Below are 12,627 nucleotides of genomic sequence, written 5' to 3'. Positions count from 1 at the left end.
ATGGAGGGACGAATGATGGACAGACAAAGGGACGTCTCTAAACCCTGTCCTTATCCTCTGTATTATTGAGAAAAGTTTACACAATCATGTCTGTATATTAATTATATTCAGATTAAGAGTCTGGTCTAGAACAACTCTAAGTGGAAAATGACATGAGGTGACTTTGGTTTTGATTGAACGCTTTATAGTTGAGATAATCACTTCAAAAACTTAAAGTGAGTAGAACATGAGCTCAGCCCTGATCCAAGAAAAATTATATGTACATCATGGAAACATACATGATTAACATTTATCTACTAAACATGTAATGTAAGAAAATAGTCAAGAAAAAGGACAAAAATTAACAAAATAATCCAGAAAATTGATAAAAATTAACAAAATCATCAAAAAAAAAAAAGAAGAAAATAGTCTAGAAAAAGGACAAAAATGAACAATATAATGAGGAAAATTGATTTAAAAAATGTATAAGATAAACAAGAAAATGGATAAAAATCAAAAATAATCAAGTAAATAAAGAAAACAAGCAAGATAACAGACAAAAATGAACAAAATAAACAAGAAAAAGGATAAAAATTAATAAAATTATCAAAAAATGAAGAAAATAGTCTAGAAAAAGGACAAAAATGAACAATATAATGAGGAAAATTGATAAAAAATGAACAAAATAAACAAGAAAATGGATAAAAATGAACAAAATAATCAAAACGAAGAAAATAGTCTAGAAAAAGGACAAAAATGAACAATATAATGAGGAAAATTGATTTTGAAAAATGTATAAGATAAACAAGAAAATGGATAAAAATAAAAAATAATCAAAAACGAAGAAAATAGTCTAGAAAAAGGACAAAAATGAACAATGAGGAAAATCGATAAAAAATGAACAAAATAAACAAGAAAATGGATAAAAATGAACAAAATAATCAAAACTGAAGAAAATAGTCTAGAAAAAGGACAAAAATGAATAATAAAGAAAATTGATATAGATAAAAAATAATCAAGAAAATACAGAAAATGATCACGATAACAGACAAAACTGAGTATTTTACCTGCAGTTCATGATGTCACAAACTGTGTTCTAATGTGTTTTAATATCATTATCCTCAGATCATAACGGTCTAATTCAAACACAAACGGACCACAGTCTGTGGACCTGTTGAATCCAGGTGTTTCTGTTCTAACAGGGCTCTGGGATCCAAAACTATAAAGACTAATGTCAGAATAGAGTTTTATATTATGTTTAATATTATGGGATAGATGACATTCCATGTCCCAAGAGCTAGACTCCGTGTCCGGGGATCGGGTTGTCGGGCTCCCTGCCTTCGACTGTCACCCAATCCACACTGCACCCGGCCCCTATGATTCCCTCGATGGGTGGTGAGTCCGTCGGAGGGTGGGCCCACGTCGCTCTTTCGGGCTGGGCCCGGCCGGACCCCGTGGGCATAGGCCCGACCACCAGGCGCTCGCATGCGAGCCCCAACCCCGGGCCTGGCTCCAGGGTGGGGCCCCGGCTGCGCAGTACCGGGCGACAGTACCTCTGGATTGGCGGACCGGGGTGGTGGTTCCCCTTTTTAAGAAAGGGGACCGGAGGATGTGCTCCAACTATAGGGGGATCACACTCCTCAGCCTCCCGGGGAAAGTCTATTCCAGGGTACTGGAGAGGAGGATCCGACCGATAGTCAAACCTCGGATCCAGGAGGAACAATGCGGTTTTCGTCCTGGTCGTGGAACGCTGGACCAGCTCTATACTCTCCATCGGGTGCTCGAGGGTTCATGGGAGTTCGCCCAACCAGTCCACATGTGTTTTGTGGATCTGGAGAAGGCGTTCGACCGTGTCCCTCGTGGTATCTTGAGGGAGGTCCTTCGGGAGTATGGGGTCCGGGGCCCTTTGCTAAGGGCAGTCCGGTCCTTGTATGACCGAAGCAGGAGCCTGGTTCGCATTGCCGGCAGTAAGTCAGACCTGTTCCAGGTGCATGTTGGACTCCGGCAGGGCTGTCCTTTGGCACCGGTTCTGTTCATAATTTTTATGGACAGAATTTCTAGGCGCAGCCAAGGGCCGGAGGGGGTCCGGTTTTGGGACCACAGGATTTCATCTCTGCTTTTTGCAGATGATGTTGTCCTGTTGGCCTCATCGAACCTGGACCTTCAGCGTGCACTGGGGCGGTTTGCAGCCGAGTGTGAAGCGAGCGGGATGAGGATCAGCACCTCCAAATCCGAGGCCATGGTTCTCGACCGGAAAAAGGTGGTTTGCCCTCTCCGGGTCGGTGGGGAGTCTTTGCCCCAAGTGGAGGAGTTTAAGTATCTCGGGGTCTTGTTCACGAGTGAGGGAAGGATGGAGTGTGAGATTGACAGACGGATCGGTGCAGCGTCTGCAGTGATGCAGTCGCTGTACCGGTCATTTGTAGTGAAGAAGGAGCTGAGCCGAGAGGAGAAGCTCTCAATTTACCGGTCAATCTACGTTCCTACCCTCACCTATGGTCATGAGCTTTGGGTCATGACCGAAAGGACAAGATCCCGGATACAAGCGGTCGAAATGAGTTTCCTCCGTCAGGTGGCTGGGCGCACCCTTAGGGATAGGGGGAGGAGCTCAGTCACCCGGGAGGAGCTCGGAGTAGAGCCGCTGCTCCTCCGCGTCGAGAGGGGCCAGCTGAGGTGGCTCGGGCATCTGTTTCGGATGCCTCCTGGACGCCTCCCTGGGGAGGTGTTCCGGGCATGTCCCACTGGGGGGAGACCTCGGGGAAGACCCAGGACACGTTGGAGAGACTATGTCTCTCGGCTGGCCTGGGAACGCCTCGGGATCCCCCCGGAAGAGCTGGAGGAGGAGTCTGGGGAGAGGGAAGTCTGGGCATCCCTGCTTAGACTGTTACCCCCGCGACCCGGCCCCGGATAAGCGAAAGAGAATGGATGGATGGATGGATTATGGGATAGATATCAGTGCATTGGTCAGTTTGGTTTTAATTCTTATCTTTGTTTCTAAAATGACTCACAGATGGTTTGGACTGAATTTATATCAATGTTTTTTTTCTCCATGATTACCTCCGCCAAGGAGGTTATGTTTTTGCCAGGGTTTGTTTGTTTGTTTGTTTGTCTGTTGGTTTGTTTGTTTGTCTGTCCGTTAGTGTGCAACATAACTCAAAAAGTTATGGACAGATTTGGATGAAATTTTCAGGGTTTGTTGGAAATGGGATAAGGAAGAAATGATTAAATTTTGGTGGTGATCGGGGGTGGGGGGGCCCACGGGGGGGACCACTGATCAGCCTTGGCGGAGGTCTGCGCTCTCCGAGTGCTTCTAGTTTTAAATGTTCTTCCTCTAAATGTCTATAATATTTTTCCTGCTCTGACTGTAAATAATCATTTTCTTCCACAAAATGAACAAAAATAAATTAAATAGTACTAAATATGATGAATAAAAATGAGCAAAAAAAGATTGTAGACGCTTGTTTTATGTTCAATTAATGATACATTTTACTGAAAAGTCACTTTTCCTTCAGTTTCTCTTTGTAATATAATAGAATAGGCTACAAAATGAACAAAAACAAATTGAATAGTAAATATAATGAATTAAAATGAGCAAAAAAGGTTGAAGGTGCTTGTTTTAAGTTCACTTTATGATATTTTGCTGAAAAAGTCACTTGTTCTTACGTTTTTTTCTATTTTTGACAAAATAACCTTTGAATTGACTCTGAGCTTTCATGAACATCTACATGATGAGTGAATTAATTATAGGAAAATACAGGATTTACACTGAAAAATGTAAAACACAGAGGATAATATTCAAATAGATGGTGCTAAATCACTTCAGAAATGTTAAATACAGAGAAAACTTGACTTGTGAGGTGCCATTCATCCCGTTCTGGGTCTTTATGGGTCAAAGGTCAGGGCTGATAAAGTCACATCAGCACTTCTGTTTTCAGTCCATTTCCTAATTTGTCACATCCGTTCTATTTTATGGCTTATTTCTATGCCCATGGGTTCTGCGTGTACACCTTCACACTCATAAATCCCTCAGGTTATTGGCAGACTAAAGCTCAGCGTCTGGACCGAACACGTGGCAGTAAAACGCTGGGAACTGCTGTAAAACCAGTCCTCGGAGCCGCTCAAACCGACCGGGTGAAGCCACGTCGATCCGTTCTGGTGTCGACGGGCTGAAAACGCAGCTCGTCAATCATCTGTGGCTTCAGCACGTTTCAGTATCAATACTTCCAGTTGATAATAACTGAATAACGGTTTCTTTGTTTGACAGGAAGCGGAGATGTTGCTGCACGGCGTAAACGGTGCGGATTGGGTTTGGGTTTTTTTAACGTGAGCTGGGAACAGGAAGTCCCACCTCTTCATTTCCTTCACATCACACACCGTATTTTCCTCAACTAAACAAACCATTTTACTACATGTTTCAACCTGTTTTTGTACAAAGGTTTTTTAGAATTTACAGTCTCAAAAATGTTTTAACCCATAAACACACAGTTACTTTTATGTCAGTTCTCAAATGAATTTTTTTTCTGTTTAACTTTTCTGAAGGGATTTATCACCATTTATTCGAATATTATCCTCTGAATTTTACATTTTTCAGTGTAAATCCTGTATTTTCCTGTATTTAATTCACTGATCATGTAGATATTCATTAAAGCTCAGAGTCAATTCAAAGGTTATTAAATCAAAGTAGAGAAAACTGAAGAAAAAGTGACTTTTTCAGCAAATATATCATTAACTGAACATAAAACACAAGTCTATAACCTTTGTTGCCCATTTTTATTCACTATGTTTACTATTTAATTTGTTTTGTTCATTTTGTTGCCTATTCTATTATTTTTTCTTCCATTTTTTTCAGTTTGTGGCTTATTTCATTCTTGCTTGTTTTTTTTTTTTAATTTTCTATTCATTTTGTTCATTTTATTGTTCACTAGCTGTTTTAGTTCATTTTGTTGGCAATTTAATTATTTTCCCTTCATTTAGGTTCAGTTTGTTTATTTAAATTATTTTTCTACATTTTCTTTCCTGTTTCATTATTTTTTTTCTTCAATTTTGTTCAGGTTGGGACTTATTTTTTCTTCAATTTTGTTCAATTTGTGACTTATTTAGTTCTTGTTGCTCTTTATTTTTTTTCATTTTGTTCATTTTATTGATCACTTTAGCTGTTTTGGTTCATTTTGTTGGCAATTTATTTGTTTTTTGTTCATTTAGGTTCAATTTGTTTCTTATTTTGCTTTTTTTTAAAAATACAATTTCTTCCCTGTTTCGTTATTTTTTCTTCAATTTTTTTTCAGTTTGTAACTTATTAGGTTCATGCTACTTATTATTTTGTTGATTTATTATTCATGTTTGTTTTTTTTATTTATCAATTCATGATGATAAAATAAAATGAAAGTAAATTCAAAGGTTATTTTTTTACAACAGAGAAAACTGCACGAGGACATCAATGACTGAACATAAAAACAAACATTTACAACTTCTGTCACTGATCCAACTCCATGGTTTTTACTGGTGAATTAATGTTGTAGAAGATGATGGTGTTTCCAAAGGAACTACGGAGCCTCTGAACGTCCAAATATGGTCAAATCTGATCCAAAACCATCAAAAATATAGAGAAAATAAGCAAGAAACATGTTTCAAGAAAAATGAACAAAAATTAATGAAAACTAATTAAATAGCCAACAGATATAACTAAAAACAGCCAAAATCATCAATAAAATGAACAAAAATGAGTAAAAAAAAGAAAAAATAATTAGTAACATGAAGAAAATAAACCACAAGCTGAACAAACTGATGAAAAAAATAATAAAGTGACAAAAAATAAATTACAAAAACAAGAATGAACAGATGAAAAGATGAAAAACTGTATTTTATACCAATTATTTCCATGTATTGATAGGATTAGTGGATCAACAGGAATGAAACATCTGCAGCTGTTTGTGTCTGAAAGGGTTAAACTGACAGCAGAACCTGAACCTGCTCTGACACCTGGTGGTTGATGTTACAGTGACACCCAGTGGCTGAAACACTGAACTGCACCTGCATTTCCATTTTCATCTTCTTACGTCATCTACCAAAAGTCGGCCTTTAACCCACACAGAGCCAGTGCTACTTTTATGTCAGCTCCCATATGAATTTTGCTTTCTATTTAACCTTTTCTTAAGTGATTTATTACCATTTATTATAATACTATACTCTGCATTTTTTGCACTTTTTCAGTGAAAATCAAAATTTTCCTCCATGTAATTTACAGATCATGTACTTTAATCATTATTCTGATATTACATTTCATTTCATTTATTTGGTTCATGGTTGTGCATTTCATCAGCAGACATTCAATAATCATCCGGTGAACAAACATGTACACACCCATGATCGAAAAGGAGCAGGAGGAAGAAAATCTAGTATTTCCTGTCCCCTTCTAAACAATAACCGCCTTAATGGTTAGCCATACACAACTCTGAGTTTTAATGAACATCTACATGATCAATGAATTGAATATAGAAAATACAGGATTTACACTGAAAAATGTAAAATGCAGAGGATAATATTAGAGTGAATGGTGATAAATCACTTGAAGGTTAAATATAGAGAAAAGAAATAATTTAGGAACTGACTGAAAAGTAGCTCTGGGTGTTTATGGGTTCAAACAGACGGAGTTTTCCTTTTGGTCTCAGATGCTGTTCAGTGTTTGAATGACGGTTTTCTTTGGGTTTGGAGCTGAATGGGTCTAATGGAATGGTGAGGGGCTGCTGTAGTTTGGTGGTTTTGGTGTTCTGTTCTCCTGGACTTATCTGTGTTCTGGTCTCAGCTGGATCACGGTCCGGTCTACTCACCTCTGCCTGGTTTTCTTCTTCTCCTGCATAAATCGATGAACCTCCAGACGAGACTCGGGGGTGAACGAACACGGCGTCTGCCAGAACTCCGCCTCCTGGTCCATCCGGTTCTGCTGGTCCACCTGGTTCTGCTGGTCCATTTGGTTCAGCTGGTCCACCTGGTTCTGCTGGTCCGTTAGGTTCAGCTGGTCCACCTGGTTCTGCTGGTCCATTTGGTTCTGCTGGTCCAACCAGTTCTGTGGGTCCTCCTCAGTGCCAGGTCTACAAACACATAAATTTATCAATATGTTCAATAGTTTGTAGTTTTCAACCTGTCAGTCTGCCCAAATGTATTCTGGGACTCGTAGTCTACTGTACGTGCTCTCACACAAACATTTTAGCTGCGTTAGCAAGCACCAAACCCCCCCCCCCACCCCACCCCCAGATCCATCCATCCATAAAAACAATAAGCAGGTAAGCAGAATAATAGGAAAAACAAAAGTTATCAAGTATTAAAAAAATAAATATATATTATCAAACAGTTTGAGGGTACGTTCACATTTGTGTTTTTTTGCTAAGGCTAATGTTTTATAATACATTTTTAATTCTTTAACTCAGATGTTGATGTTAGGGAGGGATCTGGAGAACTGAGGTTTATGAATATAATATTTGTCCATCAGTATGATTAGATTAATTAAGAAAATTAAAGGTTTATTAGGGCAGTTGAATTTAGTTATCATTTCCCTTGGATATATTTTTGGGTTCTGTTAAAAATAACACTGGCCAGTTCCCTTTTTTTTATTGAAATAAAATAAGCCATACAGATAGCAAATAATAAGACCACTTACAAAAAGTTAAATAATGAACAAAATGCACAAATGAATTTAAATAAATAAATGAAAAACAAAATTAAGCAAGTGCCAAAAAAAAACAACAACCCAGATCCATCCATTTCTCTCTGTCTTTTTTTTTTTGACTTTCATAATGTTATGTTTTAGAAAATAGAACAGTGGGAACAGTCTGGGAAACAGGAATATTTTTCCATACATCTGTTTCCATTTTCCAGACTTTTCCAGACCTGGATATTTATAAAATCCAATTCCATCCTTTTCCATACTTGCGTAGAAACCCTGACTCACAGTGTGTTGATGATGTCGGTGCAGCAGCGACTGTCCACCAGGGACTTCCTCTGCTTCTGTCTTCTGTCCTCGTCTCCTCTGTCCTCGTCTCCTCTGTCCTCGTCTCCTCTGTCCTCGTCTCCTCTGTCCTCATCTCCTCTGTCCTCGTCTCCTCTGTCCTCATCTCCTCTGTCCTCGTCTCCTCTGTCCTCGTCTCCTCTGTCCTCGTCTCCTCTGTCCTCATCTCCTCTGTCCTCGTCTCCTCTGTCCTCATCTCCTCTGTCCTCGTCTCCTCTGTCCTTGTCTCCTCTGTCCTCACGTCCTCTGTCCTTGCGTCCTGCCTCCTCCCTCTCCTTCTGTCTCCTCCTCATGTACTCCTCCTCCTGCTGCTGGACCCGCCTCTTCACCTCCTCCAAACCCTGGAGGGACCGGATCCTCTCAGACCGGCTGATCTCAGTTCCGTCCAAATACTGAGGACAAAGACAAACGGGTCAATGTGAGACTAAACTGAATCTGTGGCAGAATTCAGTCACTTCCTTAGACTCAGATTGGACATTTGGGTTCTCTTCTACTCTGAGGCCAATTTGACATCCTGTTTAACCCTCTGGTGTCCAGGTGAGCGTATTATGCACACCTGGGGCGCTGCTGGACACTGTGGGTCCCATTAAAGGTAAACGTTGTTCATGTAACATGAACAAGCATTTACAACTTCTGTCAGTGATCCAACTCCATGGGTTTTTACTGGTGAATTAGTGTGGATTAATGAAGATGACGGTGTTTCCAGGGTAACTACAGAGCCTCTGAACGTCCAAATGTGGTCATATCTGATCCAAAACCATCAAAAACATAGGGAAAATATGCAAGAAAATAACAAAAATGAAGGAAAACTAATTAAATAGCCAACAGATATAACTAAAAACAGCCAACATTGTCAATAAAATGAACAAAAATGAATTAAAAAATTAAAAAAGTAATAAGTAACATGAACAAAATAAACCACAAGCTGAACAAACTGATGGAAAAATAATAAATGGACAATAACATAATTTACAAAAACAAGAATAAAGAGATGAAAAGATGACAAACTGTATTTTATACCAACTATTTCCATGTATTGACAGGATTAGTGGATCAACAGGAATGAGACATCTGCGGCTGTTTGGGTCTGTAAGGGTTAAACTGACAGTAGAACCTGAACCTGCTCACACCCGGGGCGCTGCTGGACACTGTGGGCCCCATGAAAGGTAAACGTTGTGGGCCCTTCATAAAATAAAGTATCTGTAAATTTGTCGTTGGGGGGGGGGGGGGTATGTATGTGGTGTAGGGGTGGGAGCTATATCCGTGGGGGTGCGTTCCACCGTAACTGGTGTGAAAGTGAAATTTAACTTTGGACGTCCGACTCCCAGCTTTTATGCCTCTGTTTCACTCCGGGGCTTACATGAAATTTCCACAACTTCTAACCTATATCCACTGGGCCTCATGAATTTGTCATGCCCCCCCCCCACAGCACCCCAGATGCACACTTTGCACTTCATATTATTAAAGGTCAGATTATTTTTCACCATTTGTTTTAGTTCAGAATTCAAAAGTTGTTCATTTTTGTCTGACTTTAAAAATTCTGATCCATCCACTTAAACCATCCCATAATAAACAGTGTTAAATTCCTACACTAACACCCTTCTACCAAGTGAGTACAAAATACACACTGATACATCTGACATTTAACATCTGACCTAGAACCAAAAATAATAATGGATATGAACCAATGTTGGTGTTAATCACAGCCACTGTCGTCTCTAGGACTCAGGTCTAGGTTTGTCATGGGGCCGTGGCTCAGATGGTAGAGCGGGTCGTCCAATAACCGAAGGGTTGGCGGTTCAAATAACGCTCTGTCCATGTCCTTGCCTCCAGTGCTGCTACTCACACTGGTGTATGAATGTACGGTGGTGGTGGGAGGGGCCGTAGGTGCAAATTGGCAGCCACTCTTCTGTCAGTCTGCCCCAGGACAGCTGTGGATACAGATGTAGTTTACCACCACCAGAGGGAGAATGAATAATGGATCCACTGTGCGCTTTGAGTATGCGTTCATAGACCAGCACTACATACAGTAAATCTAATCCATTATTATTATTATTGTCAGGTGGGCGGACCGACCTGCAGCTGAGGCAGTGATGCCACCACATACTGCCGGTACCCGTGGAACTCGGTGCAGGGGTTTCCCACCAGGAACAGCTCCCGAAGGTGGACATTGGCTTTCAGAGACTGGACACTGCTCAGGCGACCCACGAAGTTCACTGTCAGGTCCAGTTTCTGGAGACTCTCACATCCTGGACACAAACAACATGAACACAGGAAGAAGATTAAAGAGTACGGACTTCTTCTAGTTCTAGTTCTTTACCTTAAACCTATTACCTAAATGAGCATTTTGAAAAAATATGAATTTAACTGACCAACTAGTAAATTAACTGTGTCTCACATTTTATATGTATGTAAGTGTGCATGTATGTATATGTGTACGTGTATGTGTGTGTGTATGTATGTATGTATGTGTGTGTATGTGTGTGTGTATGTATGTATGTATGGGATTTAGAGCATCTTTTAGGGGGTGCACCTAAATTTCATTGTATGGCAATACAATGACAATAAAGTAACTTATTTTATCTTAAGTTATCATATCATAACTTATCTTACCTTATTTTATTTTATCTTATCTTATCATACCTTATCTTATTTTATCTTAAGTTATAATATCATAAGTTATCTTAGCTTATTTTATCTTATTTTATTTAATCTTATCTTGTCCCATCATATGTTATCTTATCTTTAGTATGTTTTACTTCATTCCTGACTTTTCCAGGTTCTTTGTGGCCCTGTAAACCCTGTAAACCCTGTGAACCAGTCTCTGTCACTGACCTTCCAGGTTTTCTATCACTTCGATGTTGTTCAAGGCCAGATTCAGATACTCCAGTTTCTTCAAGCGGCCGACGTTCTCTGAGGGAATCACAGCGTCAGAATCACAGGCTCAGAATCACAGGGTCAGAATCACAGGCTCAGAATCACAGGGTCAGAATCACAGGGTCAGAATCACAGGGTCAGAATCACAGGCTCAGAATCACAGGCTCAGAATCACAGGGACAGAATCACAGGGTCACAGGTCATTGTGTGTTTTCACAGAGAGCAGAGGTTCTGGTGCCGCTCACCGATCCTGGGGATGAGGTTGTTCTGCAGATACAGGATCCTCAGATCTCGACACCAACGCTCGATGTGTTGGATCCGCTCGATGTCCTGTTGGTGCAATGAAACCTCCTCCAGGGAGAAGATCTCACACTCGTTGTGTTCGGCCCGTCGACGGACCATGTCCTCTGTGACTGGACAACACACACACACACACACACACACACACAAAGTCAAACAAAAGTCAAAGTCAAACAAAAATACACAACATAAATGTAGACAAAGACCCAAAAATAACCATACAACAAATATGAACAATGTCCAAAACAAATACAGACTAGAAAAGCACTCGGAGAGCACAGACCCAGATAACCCCCCCCCCAGATCACCACCAAAACTGAACCATTTGTTCCTTGTGCCAGTATCAACAGTTCCTGAAAATTTCATCCAAATCCGTCCATAACTTTTTGAGTTATCTTACTATAACAAACAAACAGACAAACCCAATGAAAACATAACCTCCGCCGTTCCTTGGCAAAAGGTAATAAACATCCAAAACAAACATAAAACACATAAAGAGGAACATACAAAAACATGTCATACAAATATAAACAAATGTCGTTGAAAACACTGTTTTGTTCAATGTGTTGTCTTTTTTTTATGTATTTATATCTTATCATCTGTGCAACACTAATCTGTACAAATAAGGTTTAGTGATTTAACTAAATACACAATCTGTTTTCTTTTTTTTCACTTATGTTTTCTTTTATTATATAAACGCACAGTCACCAAAAACAACAAAAAAACTAACAAACAAACCGTCCTAAGTACACTACACGACACTACATTCACATTATTCAGTCCTTCTGTAATCAGTGCATTTATTCCATTTTTTGTCCATTTGTGCTTCTTGTCATCATAGTTTGTGAGTTACTTTTTCCATTGTATATATTCCTTCAGTAATTATGATCCATTGGTCCTTCCACAATCTCTGTTTTCACTTTAATTCTTGTTCATGTTGCTTAAAAATAGCCTCATACAAGATCTAAATAAAGAATAATCAGCACAAGCCCTGTTACTTTAGCATCCATCCTTAATCAACCAATACTTACTCTGGTGTGCTCACCCCTTCATATTTCCTTCAAATTATCATTATTGTCCTGTTAATTGTTTTAATTTTAATGTTTTTTTCTCCTCTTCATACATTTTTCTCAGAAAAACCTATTTACTTTGTTCTGAGAATTGCACCATGCATAAAGTCTTGTTTATTTTAAAGTCTTATCACGTTGAAATCCACCCTTATTAAAATTATTATTGGCAATAATACATGGAACAATGCTATCAGTCTGAGCTGTTAGCATGCTAGGTAGCTACAGGTACAACACAGCTACTACTAGCTTTATATGAGTTAGAAAAGTTAGAAACCCATATTTAACGATTGATTTAAAAGCACGAAAAGCACGTAAACTGCAAATTACAGTATTAAAAGTGAAGCTAAAACTCTCCAAATATTTTGTTTCAGTGAAAATTACTCACGAAACTTACATTAAAAT

General features: G+C 39.4%; 1 protein-coding gene across 1 annotated transcript in view; it reads right to left on the bottom strand.

Moving 5' to 3' along the window:
* dnaaf11 (dynein axonemal assembly factor 11) overlaps positions 1–12,627 on the bottom strand; it is a 49,666-nt gene that overhangs the window by 36,668 nt on the left and 371 nt on the right. Inside the window, exons 2-6 of the mRNA XM_030160759.1 lie at positions 11,101–11,268; positions 10,814–10,891; positions 10,055–10,227; positions 8,242–8,370; positions 6,804–7,024 (exon numbers count right to left, since the gene is read on the bottom strand). Coding sequence (XP_030016619.1) covers positions 6,804–7,024; positions 8,242–8,370; positions 10,055–10,227; positions 10,814–10,891; positions 11,101–11,268 — 769 coding nt within the window. The remainder of the gene's footprint in view (positions 1–6,803; positions 7,025–8,241; positions 8,371–10,054; positions 10,228–10,813; positions 10,892–11,100; positions 11,269–12,627) is intronic.

The sequence above is a fragment of the Sphaeramia orbicularis genome, chromosome 17 (assembly GCF_902148855.1).
Source record: "Sphaeramia orbicularis chromosome 17, fSphaOr1.1, whole genome shotgun sequence".
NCBI classification, from domain to species: Eukaryota; Metazoa; Chordata; class Actinopteri; order Kurtiformes; family Apogonidae; genus Sphaeramia; species Sphaeramia orbicularis.
The sequence above is the reverse complement of the archived record's forward strand: the minus strand, read 5'-3'. Positions and strand labels throughout refer to the sequence as shown.